The sequence below is a fragment of the Anguilla rostrata genome, chromosome 8, assembly GCF_018555375.3.
Source record: "Anguilla rostrata isolate EN2019 chromosome 8, ASM1855537v3, whole genome shotgun sequence".
Classification (NCBI taxonomy): domain Eukaryota; kingdom Metazoa; phylum Chordata; class Actinopteri; order Anguilliformes; family Anguillidae; genus Anguilla; species Anguilla rostrata.
The window spans coordinates 14,256,979-14,275,004 of NC_057940.1; the positions used below are offsets into that span (position 1 = coordinate 14,256,979).

Here is an 18,026-nt window from a genome sequence, read left to right on the forward strand (position 1 = left end):
AAACGATCGATGCCAGATTTTTCACCAGCAGTAATTCAGCACTTGTGTGGAAGACACAGACCCCTCGGTAGTTTTATACTACGCATAATTTACAAAGGCGTCAGGAGAGTTTCAGACCACATCTCATCCGAACAACCTGATGGGTCAAAAGTCATGAACTGGTATTCTCTTTATAATTACACATTAATTACTTTGTAATTATTATGCAATTACACAGGTAGTAGAAGCAGTTCATGGAAAGTTGAACCCCCATGAGATAATAAAAGTATATTTAATTGGTTAAACGTGGAATTAGCCCAAATTTAAAATGGAGTGGAACTGGAGTTAAACCTGAATTGAATCAATTAATCAACAGATAGAATTCAACATCTGAAGGCATTTCAGTAGCCATGGGACAGTAGACTGATTGCACAGATTAAAGTATATTTAAATATAAATTAACGGAATCCTTGTTGCAGTTATCATCTAAAGTTCATACTGCACTCTGTCTTTTAAAGGATTAAATAGAGGGCTTTTATCATTCAATGGCAATTCATTCTAATTCCATTTGACTAAAGTAGAAATGTGTTTTGAATCTGCCACATCTCTCTCCTACATGCAATATTTATGCTACAATTCAAATCCGGCTTATATATGATACATTTTTTTATTTATTTCAACACAGGCTTATAATGACAAAATAATAATAACAATAATAATAAAAATGATAATAAAGAATTCATACTCTTCTCAATAACCCTTCCCAATCTTGGCCTAGGAGGTACATACGTAGTGTTCTGGCCTTTGTTCAAACAGACCTGTGTTAATTTGGTTCAGTAACATGAAATCGGTGGCTTGTAATTGAGCACTGGCTTTGACATCACTGTTAAGTAGTTTTTTTTTTTTTACATCAGCGACTAGTTTCGACTGAGAGGGGTGCGCTAACTCCATTAGTTACTTGAACTGATCAATGAATTGCTGAGTATAAAATGGCACATCTTGTGGATCTCTGGGGGCGGGTGGGGGGGGGTGCTTGCTGGATTGTAGCCTTCAATGTCCAGATTAATTTAGATTTACTGTAAATGTCTAACCCTTCTCGAAGCACAGCTTGGCAAACATTTCTCGTGTTCAAAGTGCCTTGCTAAAAAGCCTAGACTCTGCTGGGGATGTGCATTTATAGACGCTCCCTCAGTAATGCCACACCTCTGTCTCATATAGCTGCCCTTTCTCCCTCCGCAGATCGCTTACAGCTTAGTGTCAGTGTGGCACCCCAGTTTCCACTGACACCAGCAGCTTCTGCTCAGCCTGAAGCTTGCATCTCATTAGTGCATTTCAGACCCGTACCGCAGTATTGACATCTGTGTTCTATTGTACGGATGAAGAGAGAACCTCACCCTGCATGCAGGTTTTGGTAGAAGGACTTGCACCTTGAGTATTATGTGCAGCTATACTTGTTTGCCCTTAACGAAATGTCCAAGTAAACATAAGTTTAGCTGCCTTTGCTCCCCTGTTAAAGTATCCACTACGCTTCATGTAAGCAATTAGTCCTGTCCCAAGTGCTTTACACGGCTTACATTCGTTTGCATAGCTGGATATTGCCTGAAGCAGGTCAAGTATCTCACTCAAGGGTGCAACACCAATACCCCACATGGGAAACAAACCCACAGCCACAAAATTAGAATTTCCCATTTCCCTAACCAATATGCTATGCTGCATCCCTATTTTCAACACTGGACATTTTACTGTGTAGATAAAACTCTTGATAGGACAGTTTTTTTTAGCAGCCTTTCATTTAGCTCACTAAAACTACATTCTCCTGCAATGCAGTGTTTTCTCTCATGCCCTCAGCCACATAGAAACCATTCACTGCAGTCTGGGAAAATGAGGCAGTGGAGGAAAGAAAACAACAGATCACTGTATTCTGTAAAACTTCATGAACAAAATAGCGGTGTCAACATTGTGATCAAGGCTTTATACCTTCAGAAGCTATGTATGCATGACCACACTCTCCTCACTGAACTTGCAGCATAAAAGTTAAAATTCAGACACCCATTCAAGTCTGTATGCTGTCACTGCTGTGAACATTTCAGATGATACTCTTCTTTTTTAAAGCAGGAACTTGTAGACATGATATCTTGGGTGTTTCTAATTATTATTTTTTCATTGGTATAAATCATCCCGATGGAAAAAGCGCTGGCAGCGTGCCGGGCTTCAAGCGTATGTGCCGCCTCCTCTAAGAAAGAGAAACTTTATCGGCTACAGTTACGTTCTGGGACAAACCGAAGAACATCAAGCATGGAGATGGCAGCTGGCAGTTAAAGCTGTATATTGCAAACTAAATATAAAATGCAGTTAGTAGCACCTTACTTTGACCAACTTAGGTTTTAAATAAATAAATAAAAACCTTAGCGATATTATTTATTGTAAAGTCAGTTATATAAAGATTTAAGGAAGGCTTCTGTGTCATGGTATGACCTGCCTATGGCAGGTTTAAAGCTTTGAGGTGCCCTAAGTTAAGTGCTCCTTTGATCAGGGCTGTTGCCATTAACACTGCTAAATTGTTTGACCAGCATGTACAGGAAAGACAAGTGGGACACAGGATTTAACTGGAAATGTGAATTGATATGCATTTTAAAAGGTTTTGAAGCCAGCTGGAGGCTAAGTGTGAAATAGGGCAAGCACAGCAGGTGGGTGAGTAAGGTGGGGGGGGGGGGGTAGAGTGGGAAGTGTGGGCGGGTCATCCCTAAAGCCACTCAAGTCATAGAAACACAATCCAGCCGGTAAAGGCCACCACCGCCCCTAAAAGCACAGCACTCCAAATACGGCCACAGGAGGGAGGAGAGACGGGGTTCGGGACGGGGGTGTCAGCTGCGAGCGCGCCAGGGCAGTGTGCCCCGAATTGGGACGGGTCGTGCTGAACGCCATGTGAGCTGCGATAGGTGGGAGCTATCATTTCATGGGGGGTGCTCCCTCCCCTCTTCCTGGTGAGGTCAGTGAACATCCCCCCCCCCCCCCAGCCTGCCCCGCTGTCACCTGTCAGCCGTGTCATGTCCGAGAGTGGCCTTGCCTGACAGGTGTTTATAGGCCACAATTTATAATGGCATCCACCACCGGGGGTCACCAGAGGTCATTAGAATATACTGGGAGGACATTAGAACCTCATTACAAAGCATAGCAATCCTACATCAAAGTTTTACGCTCTTATTTACTTCTGTCGTGTAAGATTTGTATTCCGCTGACTGAAATGAGGTCATGCACTGATCTGAAGGTACTGCAGTAAAAAAAAGTATGAAACCACTTTTTAATAAATTCTTTTGGAGCTGAAAATAAAACTGGATCAAAGGTAAAATTGCCTCACCCTCTGGTTTTGAATTTGAATATTCAAAAGGAGAGCCCATTTGCATGGTGAAGGCCCTGTTGAGATAAGATGGAGGCGCTCGTGAACAATTCTCTGTACTTCACTGAACAGCAGATGTAATGTACAGCAGAATGAGAAGGTGTGTGTGTGTGTGTGTGCGTGCGTGTGTGTGTTTCCCTTTCCCTTTAGTTACCTTATAGTGTGATTAAGTGATCTGTTCCTGGACTAAATCAAAGGAATACCTGTAATCTCAGAATGCATTGTGACTCTAGGGTTACTCTAGATGCACGTTGTCCCACTTTCCCAATAGGTACGGGCATTGGGTGGTTTGTTGGTGTTCATTTTGCCTTCATCATTAAGTGGACTTAGTGCCACCCCAGTGATAACAGCAATGATGTGCAGTAGTTTAAAATGTAATGGGTTGTAGGGAGATGGATGGGTTGTGGGGTGCTGAAGCAGCTTTTTCAGTCTCGTTCGCTAGTTTTTATATTGTTTGAGAGGTGTGCACAAGTTTGTCAGAAATATACAGGTACAGGAGAGTGGCCCATAGTGGTGGTAACCTAACTGAGATCCACTGAAATTGATTTTTTTGTCAGTGAATAATGAGGCTTTGACACAGCTGACATTAGGATTTAAAGTAATATTCCCTTGGCAGTGATTCAAAGTCTGGTGTGCTTACTGCAGCACTAAAAATCCTCCAGTATTGTGTGCATTGCAGTGTTGAACTCTCAGCTGGGTGTGTCTTCCATGGGCACTTTTCTGAGGATCTGATCTGTGTCCTAACCCTGCACTATTTATAAGCAGCTTTAGCATATGGGCTCTGTTCTTTTTTTCTGTCTTTCTTTTAAATTCTAACCTTCACTTCCTTGTTTACCTCTGCAGCTTCAGGGCTTTCCACTCCGCCCACGACTCCCACCCAGACGACCAAACATCCCCCTTTCCCCCCGGACACCCCCAGAAATGAGCCAGAGGGCCAAGAGGTGCGTGCGCGCACCTCATCCCTGCTCCTGGACACCGGACAGCGGCTGGGACTCCCCTCCGCCAAGCCGCCCATCCCCTCCGCCGCCCCCACGTCTACCTCACGACCCATAGCTGCCATCTCGAAAGCACAGGTCTGTATCTGATGTGTCTGTAATCCACTGGTCTAAATTTGCTGTGTCTGTAATCCACTGGTCTGTACTGTGACCCTGATCAAATCAGCATCCATCCTTAATTAAAGCATCATATTTGTTCTTCAACAACAGTTTGTCACCTTGAGCGATCAACAAAACTTGGCAAGCTGTGCTTGAGGAAAAAACATTAACACTTAAGTTCAAATATTGCATTGATACATCTATAATGTATAAACACTGCAAAATCCAGTCAGTCAGTGGGAAAACTGTGAAAACGTGTCATTCTTGTGTGAGAACTGAACACGTGCTATTTTTGTCATTGTTGTCTCTAATGATGTGAAACAGCCAGGTGATAATATGCAGAAAAGGATTCTTCTCACTTCAGCGCTGTCAGATTTTCTGGCTGTGTGCATGTTTTTCCCTCTGATGTGCAAATCATGTGCGCTGGGGGTAAAATGAAAACAGTGGATGTGGCAAACTTACAGCATCTAAACACGACAGGCTTTGCTGATGTTTATACACGGAACCGCATAAACATCTGATCTAAACTCAACAATTCAGCAAGAGAGCAATCGAGGCTACGGTTTGAGAGTTCAGACTGACTGATTCATTGTCCTTTCACGCAGATTCTCTGTACCCAGGTTGCCAAGTTAAATGCCCTGCAGTATTTCACCGATAGAGTGTAATTTATTTTCGTAGCTTCGGATGTTCTGCAGTGTAAAATCGTTTTAAATGGAGGGTGAGTCTCTCGAACTAATCTGTATCAGATTGGAAGAGTCTGTGACATTTCTGGAAGTAACACATAATTTTCAGTCTCTTCAATTTTCTGAGAAATGAGGAAATGGCTCTCAGATAAAGACTTTTTTGGAAAATGACAAAGGTGTTTCCTGCTTGAAAAGTGTAGTTCTCACAGAGCGGAGAGCCTTTTACGTACAGCAGGGTGAAACAGGCCTGGAGCGGACAGGGCTGTGCCTGTCTGTCTCTGCTGATAGTGGCCCCTGTAGGGCCGTGTTCCGGAGTCCGTCTCATCAAACGCTCTGCTGGAGCCGTGTGCGCGGAATGCTGATCTTAACGCGCTCTCTATCAGAAAGTGCCCAGGCTGACTCCATACTTTTGATCGGCAGGTTTTAATGACTCCTGCCCCGTATCCAACGCTACGAAGCCTGCATCATAACCGTATTACATCAGGCTGTTGTATCCCAGTTGCCAAGGCAGGCAGGAGTGTTATGTTATATTTGTATAAGGTATTAAGGTGGAAGGGTGGGGTGTGGGGGCGGGTACAAGTTGGCTAATATGCTACAAGTTACATGCATATATTGGACACGTATGTATGTATGCATTCTTATTAGTAGTATTAGTAGTAACAACAGCAGCAGCAGTACAGCTATCTATAGGGGCGACATAGCTCAGGAGGTAAGACCAATTGTCTGGCAGTCGGAGGGTTGCCGGTTCAAACCCCGCCCTGGGCGTGTCGAAGTGTCCTTGAGCAAGACACCTAACCCCTAACCCCTAACTGCTCTGGCGAATGAGAGGCATCAATTGTAAAGCGCTTTGGATAAAAGCGCTATATAAATGCAGTCCATTACCATTTACCATTTACAGCTGAATTTAACAGGGGAGATCAGAATCTCTCCAGCAGGATCTCAGAGAGCTTTATGCCCGTTTATCCCACAAATCACTGATCTCAGATCTCTTCAGTAATCTGTGCCCAAATATGCCACAAATCACTGATCCCAGATCTCTTCAGTAATCTGTGCCCAAATATGCCACAAATCACTGATCTCAGATCTCTTCAGTAATCTGTGCCCAAATATGCCACAAATCACTGATCTCAGATCTCTTCAGTAATCTGTGCCCAAATATGCCACAAATCACTGATCTCAGATCTCTTCAGTGATATGTGCCCAAATATGCCACAAATCACTGATCTCAGATCTCTTCAGTAATCTGTGCCCAAATATGCCACAAATCACTGATCACAGATCTCTTCAGTGATCTGTGCCCAAGAATGCCACAAATCACTGATCTCAGATCTCTACAGTACACACACAGGCTAGGAATTTATACAGCCATAGATGAGAGCACATACCAGCAGGATTATGATAATGGTCAGGTTTTAGACTCCATTATCACCTGCTCCTCTCCCTCCTTAGTACATGATGGCATGGAAGCGATCAACTGTCCCATAAGTGTCCTAAATAGTGCTGTTTGGGTAGGTTACCTGCAGTGATCAACATGCTGGCGTAGCGTTTCATGATTTTTCACTTAGTCACTACAGACTTGTTTTTCACGTGGATGGTGAGAGTTTAAAGATGATTTTGTAATGTAGTTTAAAGTTGAACACCGCAGACCGCAAAGTTTCTATTAATATACTTATTAAATATACCAATTGGCTTCTGGTTCGAATGGCCATGCCAGCAGGTTGTTGATTCAGCTCCTGGCCACACCTTATCTAAGACCTGAAAGCTGGCACATATTGGCTCTGTTTGTAATGTAAATATCCAGACATAGATCGTGTCCTCTCCTAGGCGTGTTCCGGAACTGGCGCTACATGTCATATCATGTCTCTGAAAGCAGGATGATGTATGACCCAATGAAAAACCCAAACACAGTCTCGGTTATCTCTCTTTACATCCAGGCAAGTTTAATGTTTCATATTGCTGTAAACATGCATTCGCACTTTGGTATTTATTTTTGTGAGGCATTCATTTATAGTGAAGGAAGCGCGGTTGTTGCTACGTTTGCCTCATGGGCTTTTCACAGGAGTCCAGCCCAATGTCTGTGTCCCACTACTGTCTGTGGGAATTTGGGTTCTTCAGTGCCTTCAGCACATCTTCCCTCTACAGATGTCCTCTCTTTATCCAGGTTCAGTATTGCCTATGTGATTGATGGCCTTGCCACTATATTTAGCAAGTGTTCTGACCCCCCCCCCCCCAGCAACTTTATTTGTCAAAAGTGAATGGCGACAAATCTGTCCATTTCCAGACTGTAAGGGACATTGTACTCATTGAGATTTTCAATTAATTTAGCGATCACTGGTGCTGTGAATTAGCAGGGAGGAGTGAGTGGGAGCCATCAGCCACAGTCGCTGGGGGAACCTCACCAGTGTTTGCCCCTATGTCACTCCCCACAAGAGAATCTGAGGCACAGTGCCCGGGGGTGGGGGGCGCTGGGGGTGTAGAGCCTGAGAAACTGTGGCCACTTTTCTTAACGAGGAGCCACCACTAAGAGCTCACACGCACCTCTCCACTCGTTCACGGTGCGAGTAATTGCTAAAATTGAGAATCCTAAAACTGACAATGTTATTAGTGCTAGCTAGCGTGTGTGCGCACACTGAGCAGTGCAGGCTCCTTCTGTCTTGTTTTGGTTTGTCTTTAAATAGACTAAATTGGTTTGAATGAGGTCCAGGTCCATCTCAAGAGCAATGGGAATATAATATATAATGTATAATCAGTGTGCAACTGAAACTGAACCGTGTCGCTACATATGCAGCATAAGCTAATCGCTTGCAAAGCCATAAGGCATAAAAGGTCTTGCAATGAGAATTAGTGTTGCTGTAATGATTTGGTATTTTGATATTTAATATTTTTCATGTATAAGAAATTGTCCCTCGACTTGACTTGTATATCCAAATGAACACAATGACGTGAGTAAAATATGTAAATTACGGTATTGCATCATCTAGCTGCTTCTAGTGAAGTACCTACCGCCAGTCAGCCTGAAACATGCTGCACCAAATGCTCTCAGGCAAGCCTGCCCTGCACTTCTAACTGCCTCTGGCATTTCCTGTAAGACAATAGTAAAATACGATCAATGCACAACGCGTAAGTCAGGCTGCTGTACATGCGCGCGTTGGCATGGGAGCTGCTGTGTGTTTACACTGCCATGGGGTCCCGGAGCAGAGGATGCCCGGAGGTCGAGAAGGAGGAAGCCTCCCGCCGCAGCGATTTGTTTTGCGGGCAGTGGTCTGAGAACCATGGGCTAGGATGCATTATTATGTTACGTTATGACGCTGAACTGGCGAGAGCTCAAAAAACACATTTGCTTTGGCATACAAATGTTCCATAGTTTTTATTGCGTTATGCGTTATGCAAAGGGACATTTTCAAAGGGCAGTTCCTAGACAGTGGTCTACTACTTTCAGTTGACTGCAGCATTTTTAAAAATGTGTTTGTATAAATCATTACAGCATTAGACATTCAATGATTTGGATTAAATTTACTTTGCCATTTGACAGACAGTCGGATGCAAATATATAGTACTTCAGGTGAGATGTGTGGCACAGTCTGTAGAGCAGCTGACTCTCAGCGTAATGTGGTCCCCCTGTCCCTTTCTCATCTGTGGTCCCTTCTCTATATTACTCTCTCTGCTTTATACCTGTATGAGTAAAGCAAAAAAGCTTAAATTGAAAGGAGAGCAGACTGTTGTTCTCTTTAAAAAAAAAATATATGTATTACCCCTGTTGTAATAGTTACTGTCTGTTGCTTTGGTAGCTATGGTTTTTGGTCTATACTTTACCTCTATATCATACAGATATTTCTCATTTGGAGAAAAACCTTGCGTCCATCTGCCTTTCCAGAAGAGATTAACAATTAAATTGTAAGTAAATTGACCCTGAGATGTGATGCATCGTCAGTCCTTCAAGAAGTCCCGTGGTGTTTGAACGTGAAAATGATAAATATTCTTCCATTTCAGTGTTTAATGGTGGCTCTCATCCCCTGAGACCGAGCAGGCGCATGTATGTGTGGTCACGTCCTGACCAAAGGATAAAGAACAATCTCACAAAATAAGCAAACTTTCCTAATGGGCATGTCTGATGACAACGTGCACTGATTTCATGCATTTGCTAACAACCGTTTCTCACCATTCTTAATATTCAGTGAGCGTCTTTCAAAGTTGGGAAGCAGGATGCCTTGCCATCAAAGAAACTTTGGCAGCTGAATAAAAGGTCAATTTTGATAACACAGCTCACGCTTTTGCCAACAGGCAAGCCTGCTGACTGGCCCAAAAGTGACAATTCAAAGCAGATAAAAATAATTCCATTATGAGAGACTAAAACCCAAGATAACCCAAGCAGCATTTAAGACCTCTCCTTTTTGATGTGTTGAAGCTTATTGTGGTGTTGACCTGAATTTGGAGTTAATTCCACCATTGACATTGCTTTGCACACCTAATTTACACACACACAGGTAAAGCTGCGTGCTCTCAACAGCTGTGCGTATTTCGAAGGCAAGTATGTAAATAATTGGCAAGCGAATGATATTTGCCTACTTCACAAAGGTATCCAGGAAATAGTCATGCACTTATGAATCAGACATTATGACTTCACACATCATTCATAAGGAATTAGGGAATATATATATATATATATATATATATATATATATATATATATATATATATATACATACATACTTTTTTAAGGGTCAAAGGCTTAATGAAATGCCATGACCATTGGTCCATGGAGCCACACACAACACTGCTTGTGTTTCTAAAATGTAGTCAGGAGCAAAACAAAAGCCACGAGTACTAGTTTCACTCCTCCCCCAAGTGTCATCAGAAATAACGTTTTTTCCCATTCTTAATCTAGGAATTATATATTTGTACTAAACTGTTATTTAGACATTGTTGTGACATCTTTTTGTATTGTATTCTGCATAATGTTGTTTTACTTAAATTATGGCAGTGGCACTGAATATAATCAGTGATCAGAGCTCTCCTCTCGTTTACTCTCGGTCATAATGGTGCAAATAGTTTCCAATAGCTTTGGCCTTGATTCAATAGGGATAATGGTACATAGAGCTCATAAACCTGGTAAACCCAGCAAGCCTATATGAGTTAGCAGTTGCATCCATTCATACTGTGCAGTGGCAGTTCAGGCAGTTTTTTTATATACTGATTCAATGTAAATGTCCTCATTGCAATCTCTGTTGTGGATTTATGTTTATCTAAGCCACAAAGCAGGTGCTGGCCCATATCTATAGAAAATGAGTCTGTGCACCTATTACTCACTCTTTTTTATTGTTTGAATCATATCATTGACCAGCTACCTTTTGGCTGCAGGGTGGCTTTGTGGATAGAAGGGAAATGTGCTTAATTTGCAATGAAAATGAATGCACCCTTGTGGATTTTGCAGATGCCTATTTACTCCAGTGTGAGAGGCTAGAACACAGTATGTAAATTGACACCGTTGTCTTAAAATATAATTATTATATGCACTCTTGCGTAAAAGTACTGTAATAGTACTTCAATCATAGAGGTTGGCTATTGTAGGCTATGTATATGACCTCAAATACAAACAAAGGTCGGGAAATCCTTGATTTTTCGCTGCTAGGCAACGCAGGGGATTTCCTAATATGGTAAAGAACTTGCTGGCAGTTCAGTACCAGAATGCGGAAGGTTGGTCTTCCTTTCCTTTTTAACGATTAAAACTCCCGACAGTAGTGTCTTCCTCGTACTTCAATTTTTTTTTTTTAATATTTCGGTTTTATGCATCTCGCATGATCACGTGGAATAATTAAACCACCTCTTTAGGGGAAATGACTACCCTCAGTGCGCTGCCGTTTATAGTACCCTGCACGTTTCCTTCCACTTGGAGCAGGGTTTCCCTACCATGACATAGGCTTGAGAAGAATAGTAAGTACATTGGTCGGCGACTGCAGCAAGCTGGAAGAGGAATGTTCCACTTTCACTATGATCGGGGGTGTACGTGTGTTAATATTTACATTAGAAGTTGGAGGTAGAATGTCCCGGAGACTGCACGGCTCTCGTCCAGACTTGCGGAAGGAAGAGTTCTTGAATGAAATAGACTGCGTTTGAGTGCAATTCGTCCTTGAAGCGGCATGCCTTTCAGATTTTTATCTGCACTGCACTGAATTGGAATTTCAGGAGTGGGAGCCGTGTGTCTGTTAGTGAAAGCTCGCGTCCACGAAACCTCGCTTCTTTCATTTCGAGCCGTTTTGACTCGACGACGGCAGTCAAACACTAGTGGTTACAGTATCACTTCTAGAAAATCCACACTGCAATCCTACAAGTTGAAGGACGGCTGACTTTAACGATCTGTAGTTTCTGTCAGCCTTTTTGATTGCCTGCCGACGCTACAGTAGGCTACAGCACCTGTGTTTGCTGGAAGGAGACGTGGAACAGAGGAAGACCTAGCAGCTCACTCTACCTCTGCATCTCATTCACAGGTCTACGGTTTAGCTGAAGGCATGCTTGAGAAACTTGAACTAGACACCGAAGGTAAGTCCTTTCCCTTCATATATGATGCACTTAATGATGTAACTTAAGTTTGTAGCCCACAGTTGACTTATATAGGCTACGGCTAACTAAATTATAACCACGTTTTAATAATAAAATTTGTTTAAACGCGTAATATAGCCTATGCTAAACCAGTCATGCGGCATTACAATACTGAAGCTAAGCCTATGCTCATATTTTTTCCCGGAGCAGCCTTATTACAGTTTTATTACTTACGCGCCCCATCAACAGAATCGCTGTTCAGAAGCTTACATTCTTCAATATGCATAGACTACTGTTTGATTTTCAGATGACATAAAGCAACTATATGCGCAATGAGGATGCATATTTGCACACGGTTTCCGTAGGAAATGAACATTAGGAAAGACATAGATATATCTTTAAATAGACCTAAAAACAGATGTTTTGGCTGTTAAAAAAAAATGGGAAAAAAGTTTTCAACCTTTGTGCATCCGCGTTAATGTGTTTAATTTTTTTTTTTTTTTTTTTTTTTTGGAAAGCACTGTTGCCAGTGCCGTGGCGTTAATGGTCATAAATCGTAAATTGAAAAGATTGTTAATCTTATTTGATAGTCGTTATGCTTATGATTAGTTTTCTGTAGTTCGGACAGACACCAAAAAGCACGCTGTTTCTAACCCGGATTCCACCCCGGGTGTCGCTGATCGAGAATCGGGGATTCCTGCTGTGCACTGGGAATGCGATCGTCGTCGTTAATCATTTGTTTGCTTCAGGCGCAATTGACTCGTGCTTAGTGTGCATCTTGCTAATTACGCCTATGCTATTATAGTATAGTTCAACGCTGATGTAAGGAATTTTATTCACAGTTATACAGCCACGCACCTCTGTATTGAACTTAAGCTGACTTCCTGTATAGTTTTGAGAGGCGTGACCAGTCGTGTTTGAGCACCAAGCGTTTGAAGTCTCCGACGCTGCCTCTGACTATGTTATGTTCTGCTTTGTTGTAGATTTCAAATTGGGTAACATTTCATGTCAAAATGACAAATCCAATGTAGCTAAATTGTGCTCAAACTCAAAGATCTCACTATAAGCATATTACAAAAATATGAAATATGATGTCTTTGCTTCTACTTTTACACTTATGATCCTGTGGATCCAAATGAAGAATTCTTCATTGGACAATATAGCAAGACAAAGATTGATTATTAATACTGGCTCCAGTGTGTCTATATTTAGCATCCTCTGTGATTACAGTATTGTGTTTGTGCCGGGTTCTTTATTATGAAAGAAGAGCATGCTGTTGGAAAAGACTAAAAAGTATACTGTGTGTGATACTCAGTGGTGGAGTGCTTAAATTTGTTGGTTTTCATGCCATCAAATTATGCTGTTGGGATTGGCAGAGATTTGTCACATGATCACTGTGAACAAACAGGCAGAGTCTGTTGGAGTCAGGAATGCGGCCAGGGAACCCACAGAGTCCTTGTCAGTGGGATGCAGGCAGTGGTCAGCTCAAATAGGCTCTTACTACAGATGCCAGAGACACTGTCTGGAAAAGCATGCTCATCCAAACGATCCTGTCCGGCATCGACACAACATCTCTCCAGCAAGTCTAGACTTATTTGGCCAGGGGAGAGGTCGGGGTTAGGTGATTCACTCAGACAAGATTGCTTTGGATGAGCCATCTTGCTTCAGAGACGGCTGTTATTTTGGAAGGCTCTGTGCAGCCAGACTTTTCCCCATTAGATCTGGTGGAGAGCTGCAGGGGGCTGGCTGGGCTCAGTTTTCACACCGACACAAAGCGCTTCACGGTGGGAGTGTGGGTTCATGGGACCCCATGACATCACTACCTTGGCCAACCAGTTCGCAGCTTATCTGTACATAACTTTAATGTACAGGTAAGCAATTTGGTCACCTTAAAGGGCTGCTATACCATTGACGTAAGGCAAATAAAAAAATACGGATATTCCATCAAATTTCTGACTACATACAGAAGCGGCTGGAGTTACAGCTTAGCCATGCATTTGGAGTCTCCATGCATGGCTTGGAGATTGAGAAAAATCTTTAAAGGATGAGTAAAATCATGCAAATTGCTTGGGGATAAGGAGAGATAGGGCAATGGATTCGGGGCTTTGTGTGAAGGGGGTGTAGCATAACATTTGTTGATTAATATTTTGAATGCAATGAATTGTGATTTTACAGTTCTGATTTTACAAGTCCTGTTATTTAGCCTACATGGGTTGGTATTTTTCATGAGGCACTAAGATAAATCATAAATACTCGACTGTACCACAAATATTTCTGGGTTTCTATGAGCAATGAAAGATGCAGCACAATGATGACTTGTGTTTTTGTAGAATTCTGTGAAACTCCAAGATGATATGAGCTTAGCCAAGCTAGAGAGCACCGCAGTTCCTCATTTGAAATGATGCAGTATGAGATCTAATCGCGGCTGCAGAAGGATTCTGTGGCAGTTAAACGCGACTAATCTGGGCTTTCTTGCAACAAAAGCCCCATTGCGTCGTAATTGAATTCGCAGACAGATGCTTGTGGAAGCGTGCCAGAGCATTATGTCTGCATATTGTCGGAAATTTTTAATTCTCATGTGCTTTGTTTTTGCGTTGGAAGTATTTTTTCCCCCAACTCCTGCAGAGGATGAAATTAAGCTGTTCTCTGCAGCGTTTGAGCCGCAAAGGCTTGGGAGAGTTTTTCTGGGTTTTACACACTGAAACATCGCAGTATGCAATGGGAGAGCCAGCTCCAATTAAATTCAGTTCAAAATTTTTTTATTCATGTAGCATCTTTTTTTTTATTTTTTAACTAAGGGCATTGTCACAAAGCAGCTTTACAGGCATCTGTGCCTGAGCTGGGCTAGCTGGGGCTGAACCCCCCAAGAGCCAGGCCTAGGACGACAGTGGCTAGGAAAAACTCCCTGGCTGGTAATAGATAATACATTTTGAGCAGAAGCTGACTCAGAGGGGAACCCATCTACTGCTGGCTGGCTCAGGTTGAAATAGCTAATTACATAATATGCAGAACTAAGGAAACCACTGAATTCATGAGAGTGCCACCTTTAATCAAACAACTCAACTCATGACTTGGTTTGTCATTTATTCAGGCGGGATTCCGGTGCATTATAAAATCATTACTTGGCATTTACCCTGCATCATAAATGAATTCTTTTTTTGTGAGCTAATGAACTAGAAAGGCCTTGAATGCCGTATCTTTCAGAATTGAAATGTCTGAGTTCTGATTTCTGTTGCCCCATTTGGCTCACTGTTGACAGGATTTTGCTATTGTTTGTTCTGTTTTAAATTTGTAAGTGTTGGTCCATTTCTGGGTCACCAGCATTTTCAAGTCCCAATTCCAAAGGTACCTGGGCAGGAAAAACTGGGAATGCAATGAACGTGACTGGCTAAGTTGCAAGCCGGTTTACTGAAAGTCATGCTAACTCAGTCGTTGGATTTTCAGTTCTCAAAATCTAATAATTTGGATGAACTGGAAGATATCAATTTTTCTTATGGATGGAAGACACTTTTGATTGTCTGATTGGAACAGTCTTCATTTAGAGGGAGAACACAGCACCAGCAGGCTGGCTGTTATTATTCCCACAGTTCCCATGCTCAGCCAGACAGACCCCGCCCCCTGAACCGCCATCCGCAAGCCTTTTAGCTGCTCGGTGGTTCACAAGCCAGCCATAAAAACAGCCCTCTAATAATGAATGGGTGGTAAATGGGAAGAGGCTATTTAAAAAAAAAAAAATAAATAAATAAAAAAACGGCAACAGATTGCAGTCATTGTGTTTGTGGTTGTACAAGACGGGATTTTCCAGCCAATCCATCACAGTATTTGCCCATGCTTTTTCAAGCTGTTGTCCCACAGGCGTCGTTTTCAAATTGAGGATAAAGGCTTTTAGATTTGTTTTGTGCGCATTAATAGCTCTGGACCAATGTTAGCATGAAAAACACTGATAGTCTTGAAAGAGGTCGTTTTTACTTGTTGATTTAGCTGGTCCATTTTCAATGCGAGGAATGGGTTTTCAGGTAACGTGAGTTTGTACACTGTATGTGTGTATTCAGGTGTTGTTTTGATAAAAATACGCTAAATTTCTTTCATATAGCCTATGCACTGAATGGTACTGAGTGGTACTGAATGAGATTTAGAAACAATATTGACCGGAAAGATGCCCAAATTGCTCATAACATCACCAGTAGTTCCTCAGTGACATCTGCTCTGAGTTGAGTGCTGTGTGCATGGTCCATGTTTCTTTTTTTGCTTCATGGCACACCCAGGAAAGTAATTTGGTATTTTAGCTGTGGTAGCAGTGGGCAAGGCTTAATATTATAGATATGCTGGGCTAAATATTTACAGGTTTGCTATAATTTGAATATAGTAGAATTCGAAATCTTAATTAAATGAATTTTGTTTTGGTGCCATGTGGGGTATCTGTATGTACAGAGAACTGACATTTTGTTATGATTTTTTGAAGGGTTATAGCCTAATATCTGAATTATGGGATATTTAAAACCGATGTAGCTGTATTGTTCATGTTGTGTACAGGGCAATGTTTATCTAGTTGTAGAAATAGGCCTGTGTTTCCTGCTTGCCTCTGTCATGCACAGGCGATTTATCTTCAAACCTACAGCAGGGGAAAACGGGAAGTCATGTGTTTATCATCAGATGTGATTGAGATAATAAACATTTCCCTGATACCTTATGCACATCCAGTCACCTGTATCTCATCCAATTCATTGAATTCAGATCATTCTTTAAATACAACCATTTTTAAATATATGTTCAGCACCAAGAACATACAATTTTTGATGCACAAATATCAAGTTCCTATTTAGTCGGTGTGAAAACCCAAGTATATTGAATTGTTGCAAGTCATGTCTCCTTTCAGTAAAGTCTTTTCTCTTTGCCTGTGCTTGTGCGTATGCGCGTGCATGTGTGTGTGCGTGTGCGCGCGCGTGTGTGTGCATGTTCGTGTGCGTGTGTCTCTGTTTTCTTGCAGCTGCTGAAGAACCTGAGAGTGATATATATATGCGGTTCATGAAGTCCCACAAGTGCTACGACATTGTCCCAACCAGCTCCAAGCTAGTCGTCTTTGACACTGCATTGCAAGTAAGTACTACAAAGCACATTTTTTTTTAATGTAGGCAGGTTGCAGGTTTGATTCCTAGGTTAGGGCACTGCCACATTGTGTCCTTCTGCTGGGTAAACTTGAATTGCTTCAGTAAATATCCAGCTGTATAAATGGATACTCTGTGAAAATGCTAAAGCTTCGTAAGTCTCTCTGGATAAGAGCATCTGCTAAATGGCAGTAATGTAATGTAATTATCTGTCCTCTTCTATGCATTCCGTGTACTGGTAGGCTTTTAATGCAACAGTACGATACTGTTGACAAATATGCGCACTGTTGATGTATTTGCAAAGACAAGATGTGTTCAGATATGTTTGGCAAAGTGAAGAACAGTGGTGTTGCAATTGATTGATGAAGTGATCTGGAAGCAGCCATTATGAACTCCATCCTTAACCCGCTCTTATGATAAATTTGGATCCCCCGGCTCTCCCAACTTGCACTTCAGACTCCTGGAAAACCCACAAACCAGTATCGGAGCGATGTAACATTGTTTCTTGTGTCATAAGTAATTTGGAGAAAACTAGAAGTAGGCTATATTTCTAGGAGGTATGTCTGCCAGTTCATGGTAATGTTGTTTTCTGGATTCCATTTTTCTTTTTTTAAGGTTCTCTTTCAGCAAGTTCCCTGAATACATTCCCTATTTGAAGAGAGAAACCTTGGAAAACGAAGAGTTAATCCCTGCTCTCTTCATTATCCTCCGACCCCCTGCCAAGCATGAGGGATTTTGCCCAGTTGCTTTTATTTTTCTCGTCCTAGTTGTTTGGCTGTAGTGCCGTCGATGCTGTTGAATATTTTATCGCAGCGTGATAAACCTTCCAGCAGGCTTTTATCTTGGGCTCCTTCTTTCCCCTGCTGATTGTTTCGCGGACTCAAAACATTTGCATTTCGTGGCGCAGGCAGATATGGAGAAACTGTCTCTCGCTCCGTCAGAGTACGATGCGGTAGCTAAACAGGGCCGGAAGTCAACGCGCTGCGCTGTCTGAGTGGGCCTGTTTACTGAACAAACATTTCAGATCCTTTATTTTTTCTGGGACCCCATAGACTTTGCGGAAGCCAGAGAAATGTAAATAACTGTATGCGAGCTTGCGTGCGTGCGTACGTGCGTAGGTGGGTGAATGGGTAGCCGCAGAAAAGCCCCAAAACAGGTAAACAGATGCATGATTACATTACATTACATTACATTCATTTAGCAGACGCTTTTATCCAAAGCGACGTACAAA

The 18,026-nt window shown here is 42.1% G+C and overlaps 1 protein-coding gene across 6 annotated transcripts in view; it reads left to right on the plus strand.

The window, feature by feature from the left end:
* Positions 1–18,026, plus strand: part of LOC135260877 (5'-AMP-activated protein kinase subunit gamma-2-like) — a 70,560-nt gene that overhangs the window by 35,860 nt on the left and 16,674 nt on the right. For 3 of the 6 annotated variants that reach the window (XR_010331772.1, XM_064346557.1, XM_064346559.1), the window contains 3 exons: positions 4,220–4,449; positions 11,639–11,690; positions 16,678–16,787. Coding sequence is in view for 5 of the 6 variants with exons in the window: in XM_064346557.1 (XP_064202627.1) it covers positions 4,220–4,449; positions 11,639–11,690; positions 16,678–16,787 (392 nt within the window). In the remaining variant the exon portion in view is untranslated. Of the gene's footprint in view, positions 1–4,219; positions 4,450–7,528; positions 7,534–10,950; positions 11,085–11,126; positions 11,154–11,606; positions 11,691–16,677; positions 16,788–18,026 lie in introns of those variants that run through there. The other 3 variants (XM_064346562.1, XM_064346561.1, XM_064346560.1) reach the window with 3 other exon arrangements.